Below are 26,973 nucleotides of genomic sequence, written 5' to 3'. Positions count from 1 at the left end.
GAAAGCCAGGACGCTGTCACTGAACGTATTTGGTAGAAGACGGGCACGTGCATTTCTTTGTCACTTGTTTGGCTGCTTCCAAGGAGGGTATTCTTTTCTTTGACCTGGCGTGACCTCCCCTCATGGCACTGAGTCATGTTACTCTCCTGAGAGGACCATGCATTTTTATTTGTGTTATTTTTTACCAGCAGAAAACATTTATCATGTACCTGCAGTGTGTAAGGTACTATTAGCAATCCCGTGTGGGAAGGCCCTCTTCTCTGTGTTTTCTGTTACTGTTAAAGTCCAGGGTTCTGACTCTGCATCAGAAGTACTCCTGGAACTTTTAATTTATTTTATTTTATTTTATTTTTTAATTTTTTGAAAATGTCTGTATTTATTTTGGAAAAGGAGAGAGAGAGTGCATGCACACAAGCAAGCGGGGGAGAGGCAGAGAGAGAGGGACAGAGGATCCAGAGCAGGCTGCACGCTGACAACAGAGAACCCGATGCAGGGCTTGAGCCCATGAACGGTGAGATCGTGACCCAAGCCCAAGTCAGACGCTCAATCCACTGAGCCACCCAGGCGCCCCCTGTCCCGGAACTTTTTTGAAAAGCAGATGCCTGGACTTACGGCAGACATCTCGAGTGAGAATCGACTGAGGCTGGACCCGGGCATGACTGTGTTTTGGAAGTTCTGTAGGTTGTTCAGATGTGTAGCCAGAGTTGGAAACCAGGGGCAGTAGCATAATATGGCTGTGATGTGGGGTTTCTATCCCTCCTATTTCCGTTTTTCAAGGAGTTGTTCCGAGTGGCTTAGCACACACCCGGACCACCCACACAAACACCTGCTCCTTAAAAAGGAGTGTTATCTCTGCCTTTATCCACATTAGGGCAGGCTTGGCTTTACGTCGTACTCCTCAGTCTGCGAATATTTGGCCATTTGAATGAATGAACAGAGCCCTGTAAGTGACCAGCAGAACAAACATACAGTAGAACAGGAATTAGAACCCTGAAATATGGATCGCCAGACCAGTGCATTTTCTGTTCTTTAACCCCCACGTGCCCCAGCATCACTAAGGGGGTTGGTTAAAAATGAGATTGTCCCCGGAGGCTGTACTTGAGGAGTTTGTCTGGCTACCTTCACTCGTCGTTTGAAAAAGGTGACGCGTGCCCTGCAGAGCTCTGGGAGCCACGCACACGTGGTGGCGCTCAGCCAATGACAGTACTATTGATAAGAAGCCTGCGCTGAAAGCCGCTTCTCGACCGGCGGGGCTGTGCTGCCCGCAGAGCTCCTTGTCCGGATTCCCATTCAGCCCACAAGGACCGGGCACTGTGTCCCACCCCACAGCCGGGCGATGGTGGGTGGCAGCAGGCAGGGTGATTGCAGTGGCCCCCCTTGGCCTTCTGCTTGCCCCCAGGCCCGGTAGGAGAGCTCTGGCCCTGAGTCTCCTCCTGGACCCCATTTCCCTGAATTATACCTTCTGTCCGTTTCCTTCGCACAAAGCTTTCACCTGCTGGGAAGAATTGCTACGGACCAGATCTTGACCTCTGTGATGTGTGCTTTAGCGGAACCAAAGCCGCCAGGGCAGAGGTGATATCAGGGTAATGGCTCTGATTCTCACTCAGAACTGGCGGGCGACCACGGGCACCACAGGACTTACGACTGTGGGCTTGGGGTCTAGTCCCAACTCGTAAAGATGTCATGCCCCTGGGCAGGCCGTAGTTTCCTCCACTGCAGCATAATTGTGTGTGTCCCACTTAATTCTCTCATGACGATTAATTTATCCTCTGGGAGCCAGGGGAAGCTTCCAGACAAGGCCTCCCCAGGAGTGTTCCAAAGCACCAGTTAGGGGCTCCCCTCTCCCCTCTTCGAACACCAGCAGGACCCCTGTCTTTGGGCGCTTATCCCCTTCTGCCCTGCAGTGTGGCTATTCGTGTCCTTAATTTATTTCACGGGCCAAAAGAAGTGCTAAACACACAGAGCCCGCTGGCTCCTGCGGGCGGGTTTCGGGTTTCGGGGTCCCGTGCCAGGCCCTTGGAGACCTGGACCTGCTTTACCTCTGCAGCCCTGCCCTGGGCACCGGGCCTGCGGTTCTCTGAGCAACGCCCGTGTGTGCACACGGGGTTCCCTCTACCTGGATGCTCCCCCCTCAGCCCTCTGTTTGCCTCCTCAGGCAGCAGTTAGCGTGACTGAAGAATTTTCAGAATGTAAGACGCCGTGACCACACGGACTGACTGTGGCGGCTGCCCACGGGTCACCGTTGGGTGAATGGGTGGCGATGTGACAGAAACAGGAGTCCCTCAGCCTGTCGATTTCAAGCAGAGGGGGGTCCTCACTGCTCTGGATTTGTTACTTGGCGGCCAGCTGTTTCCCCTCACAATTCCCAACACACACCCTGCGGCTTGTTCCTAAGGCCTACAAAAGCCGTAGGAGGAAAGTGATTACAGGAACTTCAGCTGTTTTGCGCTCTCTGAATGGCCCTCTTTCATCAGGATATGCAGGGACAAGGGCCTTTTTAAACCCAAATATCAGGGGAAGACAAGAGTCCCACAAGAGCCATCTGCCCCCTGGGTGGGAACATCATCCGGACGAGAACTCCTGCCCAAGGACTCCTGGCCCCTTCCTTCCCTCTCTCCTTTCTCTGGAGGGAGTGCGAGGCAGGAGCTGGAGGCAGTCGAAGATGTGAACCAGGCTATCATGAACCTTTTTTATTTCACTGACTTCTGCGTCTCCCTTCAGCGGGCTCACACCCTCCGCTCTTCAGAGGCTTCCAGCCCAAATTAGTACGTATCACCACCTGATCTCTTCCTACCACGTATCAGTTTCGGGGTGACACTGGCTGTTCATGCTGTGAGGGTTGGGGTTTTTCGAGGAGCATTGTTTGAGGCTTTTGTCTGTCCTTAGTGCCTTGGAGAAAACTAATCCTGCGTGTCCTTAGTGCCTTGGAGAAAACTAATCCTGCATCGTCTCCTGAAACAGGCAGTTAACCAGTGTTTGAGAACATATTTATTTGTACTCTGGGAGATAAAAGCATCGGGGTGGGGGGGTGGGCAGGGAGAGCCAGGGCTGAACTTGCTTTTAATCTCCCATCAGGATTTGTCTTAAAGTGATGGAGAACACTTCAGTTTTATTTGTCGCCGTCTGACCTCTCTGGAACTTCACTTATACTTTCTAGGACACTGGCATTTTGGGGGAGAGGATTGGTTTTTCTGTAGCTGTGATGGTGTTTTGTGGGTCTGCACTTACTCCGAGAACCCACTAAAGTAGGTGTGCCATCCCCCAAATGAAATTCTGTTCACTTTTTTTTTTTTTGAGAGAGAGGGGGCGGGGGAGGGACAGAAAGAGGGGGACAGAGGATCGGAAGCGGACCCTGTGCCGACAGCAGCGAGCCAGATGTGGGGCTCAAACTCGCAAGCTGTGAGATCATGACCCGAGCTGAAGTCAGACACTCAACCGACTGAGCCACCCAGGCGCCCCTCCAAAATGAATTTCTTTTTTTTCCTTGTTTTTTAAGTTTTTATTATTATTATTATTATTATTTATTTTTGAGAAAGAGAGAGCAAGCGAGGGAGGGGCAGAGAGAGGGAGACAGAATCCCAAGCAGGCTCTGCACGGTCAGTGCACAGCCCGATGTGGGGCTCGAACTCACGAACCGGGAAATCATGACCTGAGCTAGAACCCAGAGCCACCCAGGTCCCCCTCCAAAATGAGTTTCTTAAAGGACACCCCCAGTGCTGTGCCTTTAGGCTCACAAATCACTTCTGGGTATTAGAAGCCTGGCACAGAGAACCTGACATAGCCCTGGCAGTGGGAAATAGTGTTCTCATCAGCCACCCAGAGGGCACGTGAGGCTCAGGGCCTGGAGTGAGCTCAGAGCAAAAGACAGGAAACAGAGTCGCAGAGAATATCTGCATTTTGTTTCCATAAATCCTGTGACTGCCCATGCTCCACAGCCTCTCGGCCCCAGAAGTCATCTTCTGCGGTTACCCTCCTGCCGCCTCTGTCTACTGTCTCCCCAGTCGTCTCACAGGCCTGGGATAGATAATGTGCTTTGTGGACTTCCCCGCCGCTTTAAATCTTGCTCTTTACGGTAAATGCCTGCGCCTGATTGCCCTGAGGATGGAGGCAGTGTTCCAAGGGCCCCCATCCACACAGGCCCCTGACTTCATTCGGAGATGGGAGGCTGATTCTTTATCTGTCCCAGGTACACTGAAGAACCACCGGCCTTGTAAGCAATCACAATCACGGGATAAAACCAGCCTGTTCTTTTGCATTGTTCCCTTTTTTTTCCCCCAAAGGAAATGTAAGGGAATCCCAGGGGAATTTTTGCCCATGATTTCCAAGGCAAAGGTCACTGTTAATGGCTGGCTGTTTCCAGAGTGTTAAGGCTTATGGTCAGTATGGATATTTTTTTTCTTTTCCTTTTTTTTTTTTTTTTTAATTGATGAACAAAAAATGGTTGATGTTGCTTTGCTTTGTGAAGATTTTCCCTGGCTCCTTCCGTGAACCGATGGTTGTTTTGTAAGTTTCGTGGGCAGCCCTTTCAAGTTTTGATGAGAATAAGTAGTAAGTGATCTGTGTTGAAACAGATCTGTCTGAATAGTTCTGAAAATAAGGTTGGAAAATTTTCAAGGAGAGGGTGACAAGTTTTAGGAGTAGGGGAGTGTTGGGCCATTCCACAACCAGCCGAAGTAAGAGCTTGGGTTTGAAATTGGCCAGATAGGCACTGAAGAGCTTTTTGCCTCCCTTGGTGAGACTGAACTAAGGAAAGGATGCTCCTCGTTTCTTTCAGTATTTTTTTTTTTTAAGATTTTATTTTTAAATAATCTCTTTGCCTAGGGGTGCCTGGGTGGCTCGGTCTGTTAAGCGTCCGACTTCGGCTCAGGTCATGATCTCACGGTCTGTGAGTTTGAGCCCCGTGTCGGGCTCTGTGCTTACAGCTCAGAGCCTGGAGCCTGTTTCAGATTCTGTGTCTCCCTCTCTCTCTGCCCCTCCCCTGTTCACACACTGTCTCCCTCTGTCTCAAAAATAAATAAGCGTTAAAAAAATTTTTTTTAATTAAAAAAAATAATAATAATCTCTTTGCCTAACCTGGGGTTTGAACTTACAACCCCGAGATCAAGAGTCCCGTGCTCTACCTACTGAGTCAGCCAGGCATCCCCTTCTTTCAGTGTTTATAATCCTGGGCTCCCCAGCTCTTTTTTTTTTTTTTTTTTTTTTTTTTGGGACAGAGAGAGACAGAGCATGAACGGGGGAGGGGCAGAGAGAGAGGGAGACACAGAATCGGAAACAGGCTCCAGGCTCCGAGCCATCAGCCCAGAGCCTGACGCGGGGCTCAAACTCACGGACCGCGAGATCGTGACCTGGCTGAAGTCGGACGCTTAACCGACTGCGCCACCCAGGCGCCCCCTGGGCTCCCCAGCTCTTGAAACTGGCAGCACAGATATACAGCTGATAGAGTGGAAAGGGTAGCTTGGCAACACTCTTGAGGACAGTAAGTGGAGAGAAGTTACTCGGATGTAAAGGAACGGTATTATGAAATCTGCAAAACCGGTTGTCAGTTACTCCACGGCCCCACTCAGCCTTATCACTTGGTATTTGAGCAGTCGCTATTTTTAGCGTGAGAATTCAACCAGCAAAAGTCACAGATTTTATTGTGGACTTCATATTATGGAAGATCACTGTCTTCCTGATTCCAGGAGCCGCTGAGTTCCATGTGGTGAGTTTTCTTAGCACCTAGTATATTAGACCTAGTCGAATTTTTTATTCCAGGGTTTAGAACATTTAACTACTTCCATGAGACATCTGGGGTGAAGGTGATCTTGTTGTTTTTTTTCCTGTTTAGGAAAACGTTCCTAGATTTCTGTCAGGAATCGATCAGCTTTCTGTTAAGACACACACACACACACACACACACACACACACACACACAGTGCTGCTTTTTCTTAGAGTTTCCTTTTAAGTCATTTATATGTTAATTGTTGCTCAAGAGAGAATTAATGATTTTTACAGTTCCCTAAACTGAAATGTGATCTTTCACAAAATTAACAGAAATAAAGTGCTTTTCCATTGTAATGTGTGGTACGTGTCTTCTATTACTCTGAAAATCAAATAAAAAATAATCATTCAAAAACATTAATATTTGCTCATTACAGAAAATTCAGAGGATACTAAGAAATAAAAAGAAGGTAATCGTAGGTGATCCACCCTCCACCCCCCTCCCCACAAAAAAAACAGTTAATAATTTTGGTGTATTTTATGGGTAATTTTTAGCATTAATGGTATTTTTTAACAATTGGTAGTAACTAGTAGTTCATACAGTCTAAAGGTTTTTTTCTGATAGCCGCCAAATCGCAAAGATGAAATTTTAAAAATTCAAATTGTAACTTTTTGAGTTGTATGTTGAATGTAAGTGTTAGTGCTGGTTAAAATAGCAAAGACCAAGGATTCACTGCTGAGAGATTCATGGTGTGAATTGGAGGTTTTCTACAGCAGTAGGGACACAGTCACCCTGACTAAGTTAAATCACAGGTCACTAGGCACCCACTTGCAAACAAATGGTGAAAGTATAATTTCCTCTTCTTTATATTCAGTCAAGGGAGGGCACCAAGACCAGTGAAGTTGCCTTAAGTCAGGGAGTCACAAACAAAGATTGCACAGCAAGACCGGGAAAAATTCACAGAGGGAACTGCCCCCTCTCAATCAGAGTTGGTCTCTGTTTTTAGAAGATTTTGTGTTACGGGGAGCTGGTTCGCCGTATCCTGCAGGAAGGGGGCGCTCCGCCGTGCAAGAGCCCAAAGAACCTTGGGCCTTTTAGCAGAAGCATGATTTCATCACATAGACTCTCAGCAGCAGGCTTGTAGCCAAGGTTGGAAAGAGCGCCGTGTGAAATGGTCATAAAAGTGGTTTCGTCCCCTGTGCATCGTACACGCCGTTCGTCCACACGACAGCTTTTCCTCCGCTGCATGTCTTTGCCCATTTTCCTCTCTGAACTCTAGCCTGACTGTGCTCTGCTTTTATTCTTCCCAGCTTAAGTGAGAGCTTTTTCATGGTGAAAGGAGCGGCCCTCTTCTTACAACAGGGAAACAGCCCTCAAAGCCAGCGAAGTCTTCAGCATCCCCACAAGCATGCAGGTAAATTGAGGTTCTTACATTGGAACTTACTTTCTGTGCAATGGAGGAACCTTCCATCACGGTGGTGAGCCCTTGGCTGGCTTTCAAGGCCAGAGAAATAGCGGAACGCAGGCTTATGACGCCTGCTGCATGGGAGAAGCTCTTTTCTTGAGCGGGCAGGCCAGGCATGTTTTCCAGGTGGCTCTGGGAGCCAGTGACCCTTTGACCGTGCATTTCTACGGAAGCAGTAAGGCAGTCGTCAGCGTTCCATCTGGATGCAAAGATTTCCCACTCCCAGTTTATCAGTTAACTGCAGATTTCAAGTTGCAGTAGGACTTTTTAACAAGGGCACCAGTGCGTGTGATAGCCAGATGTTGTCCCCTTGGAAATAACCGCCTTGGGATGCTGTGTACCTACTTGAAGGACTCTGGTCATTTCCCCGAGCATTTGGAAAGCTTTCATTTGGAGGATTTCTTTATGAGTCTTTGGAAGGCACTGGGGGGTGAGAAGACTTTATTACTGAACAGTGGATTTGGTTTTTGAAAGTAGACAGGAAGTGATAAAGTGGGGATCAAACCCAGTATTCATTTAGGTGCAACAGCATACGAAAAAGAAACGCTTATATGGCAATAAGACCGGTTTTCTTAGGTGACTTAACTCTGAAACCGAAGGCGGTTTGAAAGAGGAATCAGAAACCTCCGCATACAAGTGAATCTTTGTGACGGGTCCACGGCCTCTTTGGGCGCTTCTCGGACGGGCAGCGCACGCCTCAATGCCATCTGCAAAGGCCTCGAAAGCAGCCAGCAGCTGCAGCCAGTTTTCTTGTCTCTGTGATCCTTTTGTCTCCGACCTCGAGTCCTCCAGCCTCATTTTGGATCCAAGTGCTTCAGTTCGAATTTCGTGTCTTACGGTTGACAGAAACAGCAAGGCCCAGTCAGTACTTTCCCCGAACGGATATGCGGAATCAAGATTTGAGTCTGTTTCAAGCTCAGAAAATAGTCGTCCTGCACAAGGAGGCAGAATGGTTTGGGGCAAGAATACGTGTCTTGGAGCCAGATAGACCTGGCTTCTGATCCCAGTTGTACAACTTACTGAGCAGTCACGGTCGACTCCTGACCCTCAGTTGCCTGATCTTTACAACGGGCCTCAAATACCGGTAACTCACACAGGATGGAATGTGAAATGTATGCGTGTAACATACTTCCCTCCCTGTGGGTGCTCTGTGTCTGGTAGCTGTGATTGTCACGACCGCGGTAGCAAGGACAGTCACCCTGCAAACAGAACCCTCTTTCTTGAACCTGCTCACGGTTCTGCCCTGTCGGGAATTTAACCGTTGTTCGTGTCTTAACACCTACAACAGAGCGAATGCTCCCGCTTTGTTCACTCTTCATATAAAATGTCTCCATCCTCTGATTCAAACAGTGTTTCCGTACTGTGTGCAAGCTTGGGGAAGGAGGTGCAAAGCCACATAAAAACCCCAAGTCCGGCTGGTTCCTGCATCTCTGGAGCGTACAGGAGAGTAGAAAGAAAGCCACAGGCTTGGTGGCTCTTCGCCCCCGAGGTCTGGAATGACCGATGTGCTCAGGAAGGCAGAGGGACCATGACTGTCTCAGTAAACGACCCTGGGGCAGGCACAGACTGGACTTGACGTTGATTCCTGTTTTTCTAGAATTACTGTCAAGTGCCCTGGAAGACCCACAATCCCATCAGCAATCACGCAGAGCGGAGTACAAATGATGGTTCATTTTGCCCGTGCAAAGGTCATTCCGGTCGTGTCAGCCGGTCCCCAGTCTGAGGCACTTGCGAGGGGCCTATACTTGAGGCTTATGTTCTCTGATCTTTTTGCAAGTGCTGAGTGAACACTTCAGCGTATAGAGACAGTGTGTGGAAGGCAGACCACGGCTGGGAGTTCTGTCGGTCAGCAAGTCCACATCTCCACAGGCAGGTCCCGCTGAAAGGAGCCTATCTATGTGGAAAATGCCCCTTTCATTTAGGCACACGTCAGACAAAGGGGCTTGTTTTTGCTTTCCTCTGTGTGCTGTGACTCAGAGCGGGTGGTGCTGGGGTGCAGGCGAGCCCAGAACCAGCTGAGGTGGTTGCGTGCCGTTGGGGCGCAGGGGCCACGCCAGGCAGGGGTGCTGTTGTAGAGGGAGGGGGATGAGGAGCACGTTGTCCTCTTGTAATGTGACCTGTCACCTGCCAGTCAACCCTTAGGAAAGCAGTGCCTGTGTGGGGTGTTTGACACAGTGCAGTCCTGTAACAGGGAGAGCAGACGAAGGGGGCAAGCTTCTAACGACCTGAGTCCTCCCTGAGGAAGGAAGTACGATTCGGACATCATATGTTTCAACCTGCCCTACAATGTGAAAGATGCTTCTGCCAAAGAAACGGATCCAGTGGGGGCGCCTGGGTGGCTCAGTTTGTTGAGCGTCCGGCTTCGGCTCAGGTCACGATCTCACCGTTTGTGAGTTCGAGCCCCGCGTCGGGCTCTGTGCTGACAGCTCAGAGCCTGGAGCCTGTTTCAGATTCTGTGTCTCCCTCTCTCTCTGCTCCTCCCCTGCTCATGCTCTGTCTCTCTCAAAAATAAAATAAAACGTTAAAAAAAAAATTAAAAAAAAAAAAAAAAAGAAACAAATCCAGTGTATTGATCCTTCTCGGATTCTGGTTGTGCCCTACAGGTTAATTTCTTTTTAAAGGTAACTCTGTTTCTCAGGATGTTGCACAAATCAGAATTAATACAGATCTGTGAGTTACTCGTCCTTTCTGGTAGATCAGCATCTTTGCAGATGAGCCTTTCCTTCAGAAAGAAACATTAACAGAAATGTACCAGCTGGGGAGAGAGCTGTGTCAGCGTCCCACTTACTACTCACTGATTATGAACCTCAGTTAGGGGCCCTGGGCCTGGAACACACGGCTTGTTTTCAGCTGTGTTGATCCTCTGTGTCTGTGGAGACTCTGCGGAGACTCCCCGGCTCTGAGGGTCTTCGCTGCCTCCGCTCCAGCCCGGAGGCACCACCTGGGCCCTGGGCTGCTCGGAGAAGCTGGAAACTCTGGATCACTGCCTTTATGAAGTAATAACGCTTTATTGGATTCAGTTGTAGAGTGAGTGATGCGTATACAAACTGCTGCGAAAACGGGTGCCAGCCTCAGGCCACAGGCAGCCGCTAGTAGCCTCCATAACCTTTAATAATGATCGCTGAAATCGCCTGGGTGATCATCACTGAGCCAGGGGGCGAAAACAACATTGAGTGTAATGATCAGAAGGAGGCCCAAGACCAGAGCCCAGATGTGCAAGCACTTGGCAGTGGAGACGAAGGCCTGGGCCCCCCACTCACTCACCTGCCATCCTCTGGTCCCCAGACTTCAGGGAGTAGGAGAATGACACAAAAGCCAGACGGCACAGGGACCAGACGGTGTGGTCGGGCACGGAGGTCTTGCTGTGGATGTTGATCATTGTGGTCGTCACGGGGGCGTAGCTCTGGGGCGCCCCGCGGACAGCCACCTCGTGCTCCTCCTTGAGCATCTCATAGGTTGGGGGGATGCCAGTGTGGGCACCAGGGAAGAAGGGCTGGGAACAGCTGTCAAGGACAGAACTTTTAGCAAGAGAAGAGACAGTGACAGTGCTCGTTGTCAATTCACGTTGTCTTTCTGGACACCCCACAAGTACCTGCTGTCTGTAGTCACCTGACTTGCTTCCTCTCCAGGTTGTAGAAGCAGTCTCTGTCTTATGGAAAACGCAGGAGAGTATTAAACAGGAAAAATGACCTCCAGACCTTTCTCTTTCACACCAACTCTTAGCAAATCCCCTGCCCCAGCCCTGTCTGTAGTTCCTGCTCCCTCATCCTGCACGGGAGCGTTTGTTTGAACTTGCTGACATCTTTCTTTCTTTCTCTTTCTCTCTTTATTTCAAGAGTAGGGGAGGGGCAGAGAGAAAGGGAGAGAGAATCCCAAGCAGACTCTGCACGGTCGGTGCTGAGCCCAAGTCGGGGCTCAAACCCACGAACCCTGAGATCATAACCTGAGCCAAAGTCAGACGCTTAACCGACTGAGCCACCCAGTCGCCCCTGAACTTGATAACATTTCCCCTCTAGGCTTGTCGGTATCTTTTTACATTTTGTATTTAAAAAGCCCATATTGCAAGCATTTTAGAATATAAAAGCAACTTCTAAAAACATGGCAGTCGGCTAGATCTCCCCACCCTCATCGAGCAACATTCGGGAATGGAGTAAGAGAAATTGAGCCTCTTAGTCTTTGGGACGGTTCCGTGTGGTGTAGGTGGAGGGATTTTGACTTCTCCGTCTTCTCCCAGGCCCTTAACATCATCAGCGTCTTGCAGGTTTCTGCCTAGAAGGTGGGCGGGCGGCCTTTTACAACTTTCTTTGTTGGGCCAACAGGTGACCTGCCCCAACATCTGCAAATAATGATCAACCTCCTGCGTTGTGAAGATCGGATCAAGCTGGTAAGAAGAGACGAGAGTGGCAAGTTTTAATTTTTAATCGTGCGATTTGGTAGGGAATTACTCACGAGCAGTGGGAGGCGGGGCATTTCTGTGTTGCAGCAAATTCTTCCCCCCATATTTCGCAAAAGCCCAAGCCAGGTTTGCTCACCATCACCCACACCGTCCAGCGAAAGGTTGTACCTTCGGGGTCAGTCTGTGCTGGGTTGAGATTTTCAGCCTCTGGACTTTATCTGTTCACCCATTTGAGCGACTTTGAGGGATTTCCTCCGAGCCAAGCACTGTCCCTCATGCATGGGTATGAACAAGACGTGAGGATTAAGAATCTCATCTCGATTCCTGAACTCACAGGGGGAAAGGTAGAACACAAAAGTCCTTGGTGTTGATTTGGTGACGGAAGGGGCCACCATCCGGAAAGGCAGGCCAGTGAGAGCATCTTTGCCTGTCTAGGCCGTGCGCTTGGAGAGCGCCTGGGCGGAGCGGGTCCGGTACATGGTGGTGGTAGACAGCAGCGGGCGCCAGGACACGGAGGAGAGCATCTTGCTGGGAGTCGACTTTTCCAGTAAGGAGAGGTGAGTCTGGTGGGTGCTGCTTCCCTCCTGCGGTGGGGGGACAAGGGCTGCTGCCGGAGAAAGGCGTCCGTGGTCCTGTATCCATGGAGATGATGGTGGGGTGTGTGATGGGCAGTGGGCGGTGGGGGTGACCAGGCACGTGGAACCGTAGACCACACCATTCAGCTCTTGTGTGCCGGGCACTGTGCTAGATCCAGCCTCCGCTCTCAGCTCTGGGTCTAAGGAACATTACACTGGGCTTAGAGGTTTACCACCGGCTACTATCCGGGTACTGTAGGAGAGAGCACCTTAGCCAGGAAGGCTTTCTGAAGGAGGTGGCAGCTGTGGTGAACACCCAGGGACAAGCAGGAGCCAGCCCAGTGAGGCAGGGAGGGTGCCCTCCAGAGGGTCCCATGTTGAAGTGCGGGAGTGAAAGGCGGCATATCGAGCACCTCACCCTGTATCACTATCCCGAGAGGAATCCCAAGTCCTTGTTGACGGGTCCTTGGTCAGAAGCTTGTAGAGAGGTTTGGAGTCTCCCAATACCCGGAGGCCAGGTTAGTCGTATCATCAGAGACCCTGTTATGCGTGTGTGATGAGTGTCAACGGCTCTTCTCGCATCTAGGATAAATGAGTATGTGTGAGATCGTTGTAGAACCTGGGTTTGTGAGAACTGGACTAAGATGGGTTCCCGCTATTCATTTTCAATCTTCTCACCCACCAAGGAAAGTGCTTGCGTTCTCCTGTGTATGAGGCAGTGGGCCAGATGCGTGAAGAAACAGCCGTACACAGTTCCCCACCCCAGCGAGTCGAGAAGTTTAGCGAGGAAGGAGCCATAACCAGAAAGCAGGGTGGTGGGCTCAGTGACAGAGCGATGCTTCGGGTGGGGGGGGCTGTGGAAACACAGGAGAGGGGTGGGGTCGGAGGGGGCAAGCCAGAGGCCTTCCGCGGCCTCCGATGGCGAACCAGGTCTTCAAGGGCAGGCGGGCAGCAGGGCCAGTTCAGGGGTCGGGGCGAAGCAGGGGCGCGTTTGAAGCGCGTTGAAGGCAGATTCGATGGGAGGAAGGGAAAAGCCACAGAAGCAGTGAACGGTGTGGCAGCTGTGCGGTCACATCTTGTTCCCTGAGAGAGCTGCCGTTAGAGTGACCAGGACCCTGTCGCTTGTTAATAAGTACACGAATGGAGACGGAGGGCGTTTTCTTCTATGACCTTCTTCCCGGTACGTGATAGCACTAGGAGAAAGTTCTGTGTGGCACACTTTGGGAGAGAAGTGTGAGCTGGCGTCTGTGGCCTTGGGCTGGTTGGGAAGTCTGGATCTGGAAGCAGGTGTAGCCTGATGGGTCTTAGGAGCTGAGCTGGGAGGAGCCCCCTTGAAGACCAGACGGCCCGGTACTTCTGAGCCCCAGACAGGTGCTCTCGGAAGCAGGCTGCGCTCTGTGTTGTGGGCCATTGTTGGCAAGGTGGTGAAGCAAAGAGACGTTTCGTGTCCAATGGTATTGTGGTTATTATTATTAGAGAGAGAGAGAGAGAGAGAGAGAGATGGGGAGAGAGGCAGAGAGAGAGGGAGACACAGCATCCAAAGCAGGCTCCAGGCTCTGAGCTGTCAGTGCAGAGCCCGACATGGGGCTCGAACTCACAACCTGTGAGATCGTGACCTGAGCCGAAGTCGGGCACTTAACCGACTGAGCCCCCCCGGCGCCCCGGTGTTGCAGTTACATTTACTCCTCCAGCGATGATAATGCCCGCCTTTCCGAGTTCCTTCCGGGGCTTCCCTCACCATGTGTCATCCATTCCAGTAACGCTCTCCGGCCCTGAGCCGGAACCTGCCTCCCTGTGTAATGTGCCCGTCATCCCTGCCCAGACCTCTGGAGTTGCCAGGTCTGCCCCTCCTGCCAGCCAGCTCTGTTGCTTCCGTGGGGGAGCACAGTGCAGTTGCCACAACACGTCCTCAGCGTCTCCTCGAACCGTTAAACTGCCCCGTGGGGTAGGTCGCCCCGATTCCTGTTTTACAAGTGAGGAATCCAGCTCATGAGGTTGGCGTGGTTACCCCAAGGCCATCCTCCTGGCGGGAGCAGGGCCTCAGAATTGGGACTTTTGCTGCAGACCTGCAGTGTAGACCCCACACTTCGATAGGCCGCAGCCCTCCTCCACACCCTGTTGTTGGTGAGTCGTTCATAGACTCAACCGCATCTGTATTTGTTAGCACTTGGCGTGTGCACAGCGCCCTGCCGGGTGCCGGAGCCACATCAGTGAGAGAGCCCCGGCCTCTGCTCTCCGACCACGCAGCCTGGAGGCCGTGACCGTAGCATTGGACACGTACGCACGCCCTTCCACGTCATCCTTGGCGGCTGGAGTAGACAGGCCTGCCCGAGGCCGGTGCGGGGGCCTCGCGGCCGGGGAGGTGGGTCGGGTGGCTGCAGAGGGTGAGCAGGCTGTCAGAGGGGGACGGGCACTGAGTGGGCCTTCCTGTGGTCGGGCCTGAGCAGCCGCCCCGCGCACGCCCAGGTGTGTGGAGGCGGGGCCTGGAAACTGGGCGTTTTTCTGCAGCTTCCACGCTGACAGAGCACCAGGCACTTTTACTCGATCCTGGCTTGAAAGCAAAGCCCTGGTCCTTACCGGAGCTTTTGGCCCTGCCGAAAGCATGATACGCCTGTTTTTTTTTTTAAATCCCTGACTTGAGATTATGCTTCCTTATTGTTTTAAAAAAACAAAAAAAGAGCGAGAGATGGGTGTTGCCCACAAGGGGCACCTACAGGGGGTTCCCGGGGGGTTGGTGCGGGTGCAGTGTTAGAGGGGAGAACACGTGGTAGTGACCGGCCCTGCCAGCTCCCGAGTGCTCTTTCAGAGCCATCCATGTGCCCCCTCGGGAGAGCGGAGCGGCCACCCGCAGGTTCCGTCATGCACGATGTTTTGTCTGGGACCCGGGGCACTTGGAGTGCCGTGGGGGCACCCGGCCATGCTGCCCTTGTTGGTCTCACGCAGTTCGTGAAGAACTTCCACGGTTCCCTTGAGTTCCTCCCGCACTGGCCCAGCTGGCTCCTCTGTTCCTGCTATGCCGGGCCCCGGGGACTTGACACCGCCTTCTCGGGCAGCTGCCCCCGCCCACTCTATCCTTCAAGGTCATTCTTCCTCTAAGACCCCACTTCCCGTGTATGCAAGTGCACAGGCCCTCCTTTGCTATAGAAATTTGACTGTCCGTCCCTGTAAGACTGGGAACTCACAGAATAGCAGATCGGGGCATGTTAAGGAATTTGCAGAGTTTTTACGGTCGTGTCACGGTCCCTGCTCGTGCTCTTGACTGTAGGGCAAGAGCCTGAGTGCAAGTGCTCCATGGACCTGGCCCCGCACACACAGCACTCACTAGGCTCTTCCCCGTCTCTGTGATTTGGAGAGGCCAGCTTAGATGCTGCCCTTGCTTCGACTCCAGGCCTGGCCACGTGCTCCCAGGGCCCCCTCTACCCTGGGCTTTCCGCATATCGGTTTGGGACTGCGAGGGGCCAGTCTGCACCAATACAGCCAAGTAGCTCCTGGGCTATCCGGGACTGGGCGTAAATTGTATTTTGCAGCTCTACAAAGGAAATATAATTAGCCGATCAAGTACAGGTAGGAGTGCAGGGCTGGGGCCTGAGAATTTGCCTAACACAAAAGGCTTAGTCTAATTTGACACGAAGGGCTGGAAACTGCCTTCCCCGAAGACAGAGAAGTAAAGGGTGGAAAAGGGGCCCACACGGTCCCCAGTGCTCCAGGGAAGAGGGGTCTCAGGGAGCTCAGAGCTCCCCGTCTGCAGTCACATGAGCATCATGTCACTCCCAGGCGGTGACTAAGTGGAGGCAGAGGCGAGCATTCTAGATCCCTGGAGGTCGTCGGAGTTGGCCTTGGCAGCAACGGCGGTCTGTCACGAGCAGACTCTTTTGTAAACGCCTGAAGAATTTTCATAATAATCCAAGGGGACCCTCTGATAAAGCCCTTTCTTTCCCTCTGTGTTTTTCAGTGGCGCCTGTCTCCAAAGTCATTAAGTGTCATTTCACTGGTAGGGTGAGCAAAACAAAAGCAGATTAAGCTAGGTTTTAAAGCGCAGCTGTACAAAGGTACAGAAACAGAGGCCCGGAAATGAGCTCCAGTAATGGTGTTGGCACCCTCCCCACCCCCGCCACCCTCGGACAGGAGGCCCGGCTGGCTGCCACCACTCGCCTGCGTCCCCTGGAGTGCGTGTGGCCTTGTGCCAGGAGTGTGCCAGCCACTGGCGGCCTCACCCCTGCGGCAGCATGGGCGTGAGGTCAACTGCTTGCTCTCTGTCTCCCTGAGAGCCACAGCTGAGACCTGGTGTTTGGTCAGAGTCCCCTGTGACCATCTCCAAGTAGAGGTCACTGGTGACCCCCTCTGGTGAGGGCCCGTCCCAGGCCCCGTCTTCTAGAATCCAGTGGCAAGCGGTCCGTACGCGGACGGCCCGAGAGCTTCTCCCAGATACACATACGGTAGCCAGACCCAGGTCAGGTGGTGGTTTCCCCCTGCCAGCTGGCCAGGCGGGGTGAAGACAGAGAGGGAAGACCATGCTTGGGCAGGTGGATCCTAACTCCAAGGCATCTGCTCTTTCCTCTCGAGTAGTAAAAGCTGTACCATCGGGATGGTTCTCCGGCTGTGGAGCGACACGAAAATCCACCTCGACGGAGATGGGTAAGGAGATCTCTTTAATTCTTCCACTGTGGACTTTGAAACACCAAGCTACTTTGGGCGTTGTTGGGTGATCATCCACAGGGTCACATGTGTGATGTGCTCATTACATCGGGAGAAACAGCATGCCCCTTAGTGAACCACACAAGGAAGGGGACGTTTTGGCGTTGCATAAGGGCATTTGGGTCACAAAGTAGCAACGGAAGGATATTTACAGGAGGTCCGCTGCGTGTGAAGTTCAAGAGCAGCAGGAAGCTGATATTCATACGTTTACCTTGATGTGTTAGATGAATACTCAGTACGTGCCCTCCAGGTGGAGCTGGTCTCTGTACGTTCGTAGTTGGAAAGGACACAGCAGGAACCTGTGGTCTGTGGGGGTGCCGGGAAAGACAGACAGACAGCTGGCAGGCGGAGCAGCATTTCAGGTGCCTCTCTGGGGGGCTGCAGAGGAGGAACCCTTCCATTTGGCCTGGGCAGGTAAACAAGAGACGAAGAGCCATCCGGGTCCCACATACATTTGCTTCCAAGGGAAATACGCGGGTTCTGCCGTGAGTGGAAAGGAGCGGAGTAGAAGTTTATCCCTCCACTGAGATTCCAACGGTAAAAGTTACCTTGCCTCATAGTTAGCATTCGGGGAGAAAAAGTAAAATGTGACTTTTTGGGGGGGGGCGGGGCAAAAGGTAGGATTATGGTTCTACTTTTTTTCCTTCTTAACATTTTGCCTTCCGTGAAGATATTTCCCATGCAATTGCAAAAGTAACGGACGGCACATGTGGGGCGGGAAGTAGCCGCGGTGGGCTGCTGGGATGGTGGCAGGAACGTGAACGAGGTGGCGTCAGATGGCATCGTTGCCCTTGCCAGGGTTTGTGTTTTTGACAGACCTCACGTAGCTGGGTTGGAAGCAAACGTTCGTCTTGTTTTTCTTTTTCTTCTTCTTTGTTCCTACTGTTGCCCTCATTGGATGCAGTGGGCTGGTAGTCCCTTATCAGGAAGCACAAGACGCACTTGTCCTCAGGGTGTCCGTACGAGCTGCCATCTCGCTGTGGGTGCAGGGTCCAGTATCTCACCACGGTTCCGTTCTTTTCTGTTTGTCTTTCTCAGTGGGTTCAGCGTCAGCACAGCGGGACGGATGCACGTCTTCAAGCCCGTGTCTGTCCAGGCCATGTGGTAAGTGTGGTTTTAGAGAATTACATCGCCTTTGAAATTTTTTTTCTTTTTTTTTAGCTGCCAGCATGAATCGAAAGACCCCCTTCGATTTTAAGGCTCATTTAGGTGTGTGCGTGCGTGTGTGTGTGTGTGGCACAAAATGTGCATAACATAAAATGCACCATTTTAAGCATGCAATTCAATGTACATCCATGATGTGCAAACATAACCATCCATTTCTGGAGCTTTTCCTTCATCCCAAACAGAAAGTCTGTGCCCATTAAACACTCATGCCCTCTCTCCCCAGGCCCTAGTACCCTCTATTCTACGTCCTGTCTCTATGACTCTGCCTATCCCAGGTCCCTCCTACAAGTGGAATCATACACTCTTTGTCCTTTTGTCTCTGGTTTATTTCACTTAAAATGTTGACAAGGTTCGTCCATACTGTAGAAAAAAAAAAAAAAAATTTTTTTTAAGGTCATTTATTTTAAGAGAGCAGGCACACGAGCAGGGAGGGCCAGAGAGAGAGGGAATCCTGAGCGGGCTCTGCGATGTCACCTCAGATCCCAACATCAGGGCTCGAACCCACGAACAGTGAGATGATGGCCTGAGCTGAAATCAAGAGTCAGATGCTCAACCAACTGAGCCACCCAGGTGCCCCCGTGTCCGAATCCTTTTTAAGGCTGAATATTATTCCCGTCTGTGGTTAGACACAATTTTTCTGTTTATCCTTTCATCTATTGATGGGCATTTGGGTTATTTCCACCTTTTGGCTACTGGCGAAGTATCTGTTTGAGTCCCTGCTTTCATTTCTTTTGAGTATGTGCCTAGAAGTGGGATTTCTAGATCACGTTAATGCTGTGTTTAACTTTTTAAGGAACCAAAACCGTTTTCCACAGCGACTGCACCATTTTGCATCCCCCCTGAGCCGTGCACGAGGGTCCCAGTTCCTCCACGTCCTCTCCAGTGCCCCGTTATTTTATTTTATTTTTTCATGATGGCCCGCTCAAGGGGTGTGAAGTGGTATCTCATTATGGCTCTGATTTATATTTGCCTAATTAATTACTACTGAGCATCTTTTCGTAGGCTTATTGGCCATTTGGGCATTCTTTGGAGAAATGTCTATTCAGGCCCTTTAGCCGGTTAGGAATGGGGTTGTCTTTTTGCCGTTCTGGCTGTCCAAATGTCATTCCAGCACAGATTAGCTTGTCCTTCGGGCCTGGCACACACTCGGTTTGTGCCATCCAGGGAACGGCACTCTGCCAGGCAGCGGGCATCTGGGAGGGCATACAACAGAACATAATTCCTGTCCTCGTGGGGTTTAAAGTCTATTGAGGGAGGTGGCCGTAGCACAGACAGAGTCCCGTGTTGTGCCAGGGAGTGCTGGGAGCGTTTTCTCACAGGGGCCTCTTCTGCCCTGGGACGCAGGGTGCAGGGCCTCGCGCACGCTCAGCCTGGAGCATGACGTAGCCGTGGGTAAAGTCTGCACCGGGTGAAACGGGTCGTGTCCAGCGCTTCTCCCAGCCCAGCACAGGCATCTGAGAGCCTTCCTCATGGGCGGGGGGGGGGGGGGGGGGGGGGGGGGCGGTTGTTGCACAAACCACTTGTGCAGCAGACTCAACAAACACACAGTGCCTGTCTCCAGTAATCTGGAAAAGACTCAGGAGAAAGCCGGTGGGGCCTGAGGAGAAGGGTTCTGCCCCAGTGTTTCAGGGTCATTACTTTTTTCCTCTGGGCCAGCAAGAGTTACCCAGAATTCTCCCATGGGCCACAAATCGATATGGTGCTTCGTTTTTACCTCGTCCCTTACTCTACGCCACCCCCGATTCAGGATCATTCTGGGGAAAATCACAAAATCCTAATTTTCTCCATGTCCTGGATATTCCTGGTGCCCCTGGATCGTTTCTTGTCTCTTTCTCTACAGGCAAGTACAAAATAGGCCCCCATGTTTTTCCAGAACTTAAGGAACAAAACTAAATGTAGCAAATGTGCGGCTCCAGCCCGTCTCCTCAGGCAGCCTGGAGACGGCACGGGCGTGTCTGGGAAGCGTGCCCCAGACGGCGGTGGCTTCTGTGCCATCTCCGAGGACTCTCGCTCCCCTCCGGGGCTTCCCGCTTCCACTCTTCGTCAATGCCCAACTCACCCCATCCACTGAGAAAGTTTCAGCCTCGATTTTCGTAAAAAGAGTTTTAGAAAAGGGACCAAGCTGACCGTTATTGTGTACGTTTTCCGTGTTGTTCCTTCCACCCCACTCCTTCCCGAACCCCATCTTCATTTCGTTCCTGTATTAACCTGAGTTTCCAGAACCTCATTCCCCCGAGAGACCTAAGCCTTGAAGCGATTATAACACTGATGGGAAAGGGTTCCACAGTACGTCGTTCGGAACGCGGTAAAAGGTCTCCGCTGTTAGCTAAAGACTCCTTCCTGCTCGGAGCCTCCTAGGCTTCGAGGTGGCTCCTAAATTCACGGTATCCCCACAGCCTCAGAAATAAATCTTCATTCTTGGGAGTTAATGGAGTGTGAAGGGCTCCGTGAGCCAGCCTGGGCGGGCGATAACAACATCTGTACTGTTGCCCTGCTGGGCACGATAAAGGATGTCCCATCCACTCTTGGGTTCAAAGCTTGTGTCACGGAGACGGGGCGTGTTAATCTGGAGGTTTCGGGCTGCCTTGTGTCCCCCCGGGAACCCGGTACACGGCAGGGTTGACTCCAGTAGGAAGTCTTTTAGGGATCGGCCCCTATCTCGGCCCCCAGTCAAGGGGAAGGCCCAGCACTCCTGTGCCTCCCCGGGGCCTGACCCTGTCCCCCCTCCTCACCCCAGGTCTGCCCTGCAGGTCCTTCACAAGGCCTGCGAAGTGGCACGGAGACACAACTACTTCCCCGGCGGCGTGGCTCTCATCTGGGCCACCTACTATGAGAGCTGCATCAGCTCCGATCAGAGCTGCATCAACGAGTGGAACGCCATGCAGGACCTGGAGTCCACGCGGCCCGACTCCCCGGCCCTGTTTGTGGACAAGTAAGTGCGGCGCTGCCTTGCCCACGCCGGCCGACCCGGAGTCTGCACGAGGTGACACCTGCCCTGCAGTCCGGCGACCGAGGGCCACCTCTCCCAGGACCAGCGTTCCGAGCGGGGGTCCCTAACCTGCTGCCCGTGGGTGGTCTTTGGCTCCGCGATGGTGTGACCACCCTCCCCCCCCTCCCCATTCAAATCAGAGACGGGTTCCAGCGTGAATGCATTTCTGGGGCACAGCTCCCTAACTCCTGTCAGCTTCTCAGAGGAACTTGCGGCCCACGTGCGTCACTGGCTCTTGGGCGGTGCCCTGGGGTCTGGCCTTTCCTCTTCAGGTGGCTCAAGACTCAATTTCCAAAGCCTTTCCCTGTGCTCCTAGGAGTATTATAGATCCATTGTCCTGGGATCCTAAAATACAACTGCACCATCACTGGCCAAGTGCAGTCTGCCTTAGAGGCCACGATCGAGTGGCCTATGTCACGTGGCCTCCAACAGAGCTCAGGTGGCCTGAGGCCACATACACTAAATGAGAAGTCTGGGTCCAGAAGGAAGTGGCCCTTCTGTCTTGGTTAGGACTGTCCTCCCCCTGAGTTGTATGTCCCTCTGGGACTGCATTAAGAGGGCCATGGACAGAGAGGTCAGCCTGAGTGAGGAGAGGACCGGAAGCCACATTCCATGAGGCCTCAGATTATGAGAGGTTTGGGGAGAACGTTAGTTGCCTTTGAATACATAAAGGGGCATCCTGTGGAAGAATTATCCTGGTCTGTGTAGAACCGGGGCTGATGGGTAGAAGTTACCGGGAAACGTGTAGACTCTCCACGTTAGAAGGCCATCACGGGAGCTGGACACAAGGGGAACTCTGGACTGTCTCTGGACACAGTGCTGTCGTCACGCCCAGATACATTCAAGCAGAGACAAAAGGGTCTGGTTGTTGGGGAGCGGGGTGGCGGGAGAGGGGGGCAGGACGCTACACTGGGGCTTCCAGCATCTGGCCTTGAGAGTGATTCTCTGCAGCCCTGAGCGAGGATCTGCTTTCCAGCCGTCGTTTGTGCCCTCCATCTGCTCACCGCTCTGTGGACTCCCACGGGAGTTCTAGACCCAGAGCCGGACTTCTCTGTCCCTTCCCCCCTCCCCCAAAACATGCACGGCGAGACGGTAGTTCTCTGAGTCCAGGCCATGTTCATGTTCTCGTTAGGCCCAGGAGCATCTGGGGTTCCTGTAAACGCTGACCTCAGGCCCCCTCTCGTTGTGCGTGTTACCGAATGTCCTTCCTTTCCAGGCCAACTGAAGGGGAGAGGACCGAGCGCCTCATCAAAGCCAAGCTCCGGAGCATCATGATGAGCCAGGATCTGGAAAACGTGACCTCAAAAGAAGTAAGAGAGCTCTTCCCTTTGCAGGCCAGAGCTCACGCAGTGTTCGTTTGTCCTGTTGCCCGAACCACAGCGGAGGCGGGTCCGGCACCTGCTCACTGGCTCTCAGAGGCTTTTCCCACGGAGCTTAGCGGAAAGAGCGCAGGCCTTCAAGTCCCATTCTAGTTTGAGTCCAGCCACGCTGCATACATACCAATTTCCTGGCCTCTCTGAACCTATAAGACCTTTGATGGTAATTCTATGAGACCCATAGGTTGCACTGAGAAAACATTTCCCTCTTAAGGCCTTCTCCTCTGCCTTGTGTTTTATTGAGATACAGCAGACTCTTGTTTCTTATCTCAGGATTACCAGTTACCAGCAAGTTACGAACCCTGGACTGCCTCCCATCTGCCTTTGAGTGTTTTCTTGGATCACTTTTTTCTTTTTCTCGGGTTGCTTTTTGTTCAAGGAATGCAATGAATTATAATAGTAGGTTAGGGGCACCTGGGTGGCTCAGTCAGTTAAGCGTCTGGCTTCAGCTCAGGTCATGATCCCCCAGTTCATGAGTTCGAGCCCCACATCGGGCTCTGCGCTGACAGTGCAGAGCCTGCTTCGGATCTTCTGTTCCTCTCTTTGCCCCTCCCTCGCTCTCTCCCTCAAAAATAAACATTAAAAAAATAATAATAATTGCTTAAACCAGGCAGATGGAAAGGGTTGAAGTGGCCATTTTTAAAAGGCACGCATCATCGTTTTATTAGTTAAGACACATAAAAAGTCACATCGTGATGCCTTCCGGAGCAAGATGAAACTGACTTTATGGGTTGACTGTGATATAGTTGATACTTAATTGTAAAAATGTGCCTTAAACTCAAAAAGAAGAGATCCCAGGGGAATCTGCTTCTTCGTATAAAATAATCAACTCTTCGCAGTCCGACTGACTTTGAGGCTGAGTAGCCTGCGTTCCCACCACCTGCCCGTGTGTGTGTGTGTGTGTGTGTGTGTGTGTGTGTGTGTGTGTGTGTGCTTACTCTGGGATCAAAACAAAACAACTCGCCAACAACCAAAGATCATTTCTGAAACCAAGCACAGTGTAAGTTGTGACTTTACTGCTTTGGAGGTGGACAACTGTGGTTTTGTTTTATTTTGTTTTCTAACAACACACTTTCCTACTCTTTTCCACTCCACAGATCCGTAATGAATTAGAGACGCAGATGAACTGTAACTTGAAAGAATTCAAGGAATTCATAGACAATGAGATGCTCCTTATCTTGGGACAGATGGACAAACCCTCCCTCATCTTCGACCATCTTTATCTCGTAAGAGGCACAGCACCCGGCAGGGTCTGGTTGGGGGAACATAAATCAACAAGACCTTGATTGTTTGGAGTTTGCAGCAAGGTCAGAGAAGGGGAGCAAACTTGAGTTACTGGCACCTCGGTTCTGACTCTTCTGGAAACTCCTGTCTCAGACCCCGTCACTCTGGCCTCCATGAGTTTGCACTCGAGCCAGATGTCCGAGGGGTGGTTCCCAGCTGAGCCATGGAGAGTTGTTTGAAGGCTCTCTGGCATAGTCCACTGACAGCAGTTTTCAGACTCTCTCCATCCTTGGTCTTCAGTCACTAACACAGAGGCCCCACCCAGTTCCCTCCAAACGGTGTGCGGGCTCAGAACCCCCAGTTACTAGAGGGAGCATGCTCGCCAAACCCCAGGATTATGCCTCGGCATCCTGAGACGTGAGAAACAGTAGGGAAAACAGACCAGACACCCAAAACCCAGCTTCCCCTCTCTGTCCGGAAGCCTGCTCCGTGCACCGCTCCCAGGCCCACCGAAGGAATGGGCGCGGGCGGGGTGGAATCTCCCTACCTCCGTCTCTTGCTCAGATTTTCTTAATGCCGTAAATCTCCATAGAAGGCAACTGGCGAGTTCCCAGAGCCTCTCAGAGAGACTATAGAGGAAGGCATGTTGCTAAAATTAGAGAAGCAATGCAGTGTGATGAAAATCAGACCACCAGGGCCAAGTTCCCACTCCCCAGCCTGAGTGGCTGTGTGACCGAGACCGAGTCTCTCTGGCTTCTCCCCTTCGTTCTGTACCAGGCGGGATCATTATGAGGATGAAGTAAAAGACGCATATAAAGCACCGAGTGCGGTTTCTGTAGGCGCTAAGAAATGGCACCCGTTGTCAGAGCAGAAGTCACTTCCTGGGAAAGTGGAGGTAGTTCATTGGCTGCTGAAGACATGACCGACTTTGCTTTCTGCCCACAAGAAGTTCTTAATAGTTCCCCAGACGCATGTGTCGTGATATATACTTAATATGTTAAGTACGGATGTATTTAGTGAATTCGTTTATATCAGTCGCTACGTATGTATATGTTTAACGTTCGTATTAAAACGTATGTGAATATGTGGATTTGAAGCCTGTATCTTGAAAGCTGTCAGGCAGCGCTGGGCTCTAATCTTCTCCCTGGGAAGCTGGTAGTTCTTCCTGGTGGAAAACAACAGAAGGCAGGCTGTCCCTCCACTAGGTGGTGATCACAACAAGAGGGTGCTCACACATTTAGTGGAGCTCTCTTTATTTTTTCGGTGCGGTTTGATGCTTTATGTCACTTTTTCCATGAGAGATACTAAAGGAATTTTTATATTTGAGCCTCTCCCTGCAGCACAGAAATCCAGCTAGCACCCACATGATGCCAGCTTCACTGGTCCCCCCGCAGCCCCTGCGTTCTGAGGGGCCTGCCTTCCTGGGAGAAGAAGCTTCTAGGGAGACTTGGGAGGGGGGGAGTGTCTTTTGCTATTTTGACTCCATGTTGTTTGCATTTCCTAAGAACGAAGTGATAGTTTCTTCTTTTGCTTTTCTTCCCTTTCTATGTTCCTCATACTCTCAGAAATGGAGGGTTTGTGTTTTAGTCTGCTCTACAAGGTATTAAATCAAAACATGTTATGGAAGGTAAGGAAATAAGAGAAACTCTGAAGAAGAAAATGAAAAGCATTCCCAATTTTACAAACCTGGATGTAGTCGCTATGAATGTTCCGGTATATTTATTTTCCCATTTGTGGTTTTTTTTTTTCTTTTTATGTCTATAGAACTTCTTAAAAGAGAGAAAAGGAAAGAATCATACTATTTGTATAGTTCCGTATCCTGTTTCTTGTTTTAAATTGTTGTCGTTCTGTGGCGTTTCCCTGTGTCACTGACTAACCACCATAAACTCTGATTTTTTTCAAGTGCCCTATCATATGGGTTCATCATCGTTTATTTTACTGATTTCTTCTTGTCAGACCTCTGAGTTGTTTTCCAGTGTTTGTCATTATAAATAACCATAACTATCCTTGTACGTAAATCTCTGTGCACATTCTGGGTGTTTCTGCAGGACAGCTTTTTATATGTGGAACTATGGGACCTTTTAAAAATACTTCCCAGGGGGGCGCCTGGGTGGCGCAGTCGGTTAAGCGTCCGACTTCAGCCAGGTCACGATCTCGCACTCCGTGAGTTCGAGCCCCGCGTCAGGCTCTGGGCTGATGGCTCAGAGTCTGGAGCCTGTTTCCGATTCTGTGTCTCCCTCTCTCTCTGCCCCTCCCCCGTTCATGCTCTGTCTCTCTCTGTCCCAAAAATAAATAAATGTTGAAAAAAAAAAATAAATTAAAAAAAATAAATAAATAAATAAAAAATAAAAATAAAAATACTTCCCAGGAAAGGTAGACCTACTCCTGCTTTCTTTTTTTTTGTTGTCGTTATTATTTTTTTAACGTTTCTTTATTTTTGAGAGAGAGCAAGAACGAGAACGAGCAGGGGAAGGGCAGAGAGAGAGGGAGACACAGAATCCGAAGCGGGCCCTGCATTGGCAGCCCAGAGCCCGATGCGGGGCTCGAACTCACGAGCCGTGAGATCATGACCTGAGCTGAAGTCGGGCGCTTAACCAGCTGAGCCACCCAGGTGCCCCAAACGACTCTTGCTTTCAATTAGCAGTGTGTGCAAGTGCCCTCTCCTGAGTGGGAGGTCGGAGGTCACTGCCTCTGGTGACAGGACCCTGCTGGGGACTTAGGAAAGGAAGTGGCAAGAGGGGGTGCAGGTGTTTCTGAACTTGCTCTTTCCCGAAGGCCAGAGGGCGTCACACTCAGGCTGATGACGCTGTGACTGCCTCGGGAAGCTGCTTCAATACCGGCCTGTTTCGGTTCTATCCGTTGTCGAAGGCCAGGGGCCCGCGCAAGGACCATCCCTGTCAGGGCTAGCCCACGCCGTGCATCCCATAAGCAGCTCTGAGGCTGACATGTGACACTCACGGGGGTTTGTGTGATCTGTCCCCCAGGGCTCTGAATGGAATGCGTCCAATCTGGAGGAGCTGCAGGGCTCAGGGTGAGTCTGCTCCCCTCGTCTTCCCTTGTCCTTCCAGGCAGCCTAGAAACCCTCAAGGTCGAGCCCTTATAACTGCAGGCACCCGTCTCCGAGCCACCTGCCATGGCTGGGCAGCTTTGCACGGCTAAACGGATGTGCTTCTGAATGCCACCTCCTGAATAATTCACGGGTTTTAGACTTTAACGGGGTTCCGTGTGATTGTGTGTGTCAGCAAGAGCGGTCCGCAGTCACACTCCAGTGGCATAGGACGGCGTGGGTGCTGACAAGGCCACGAGCCCCCTCACGTGCACCACTGCCCGCACGCCTGCTGGCGGTCCTGGTGGGGACCGCGCAGCAACCCTGATCCCAGGACCA

General features: G+C 51.6%; 1 protein-coding gene across 1 annotated transcript in view; it reads left to right on the top strand.

Moving 5' to 3' along the window:
- The window catches only part of SSH1 (slingshot protein phosphatase 1), a 62,213-nt gene that overhangs the window by 22,197 nt on the left and 13,043 nt on the right, over positions 1-26,973 (top strand). The window contains 9 exon segments of the mRNA XM_053902115.1: positions 7,012-7,115; positions 11,486-11,550; positions 11,998-12,119; positions 16,704-16,772; positions 17,871-17,936; positions 20,737-20,931; positions 22,205-22,298; positions 23,462-23,590; positions 26,573-26,619. Coding sequence (XP_053758090.1) covers positions 7,012-7,115; positions 11,486-11,550; positions 11,998-12,119; positions 16,704-16,772; positions 17,871-17,936; positions 20,737-20,931; positions 22,205-22,298; positions 23,462-23,590; positions 26,573-26,619 — 891 coding nt within the window.

The sequence above is a fragment of the Panthera pardus genome, unplaced genomic scaffold (genome assembly GCF_024362965.1).
Source record: "Panthera pardus isolate Hobbes unplaced genomic scaffold, ASM2436296v1 HiC_scaffold_15, whole genome shotgun sequence".
In the NCBI taxonomy this organism is placed as follows: domain Eukaryota; kingdom Metazoa; phylum Chordata; class Mammalia; order Carnivora; family Felidae; genus Panthera; species Panthera pardus.
This window is presented reverse-complemented; position numbering and strand designations above follow the sequence as displayed.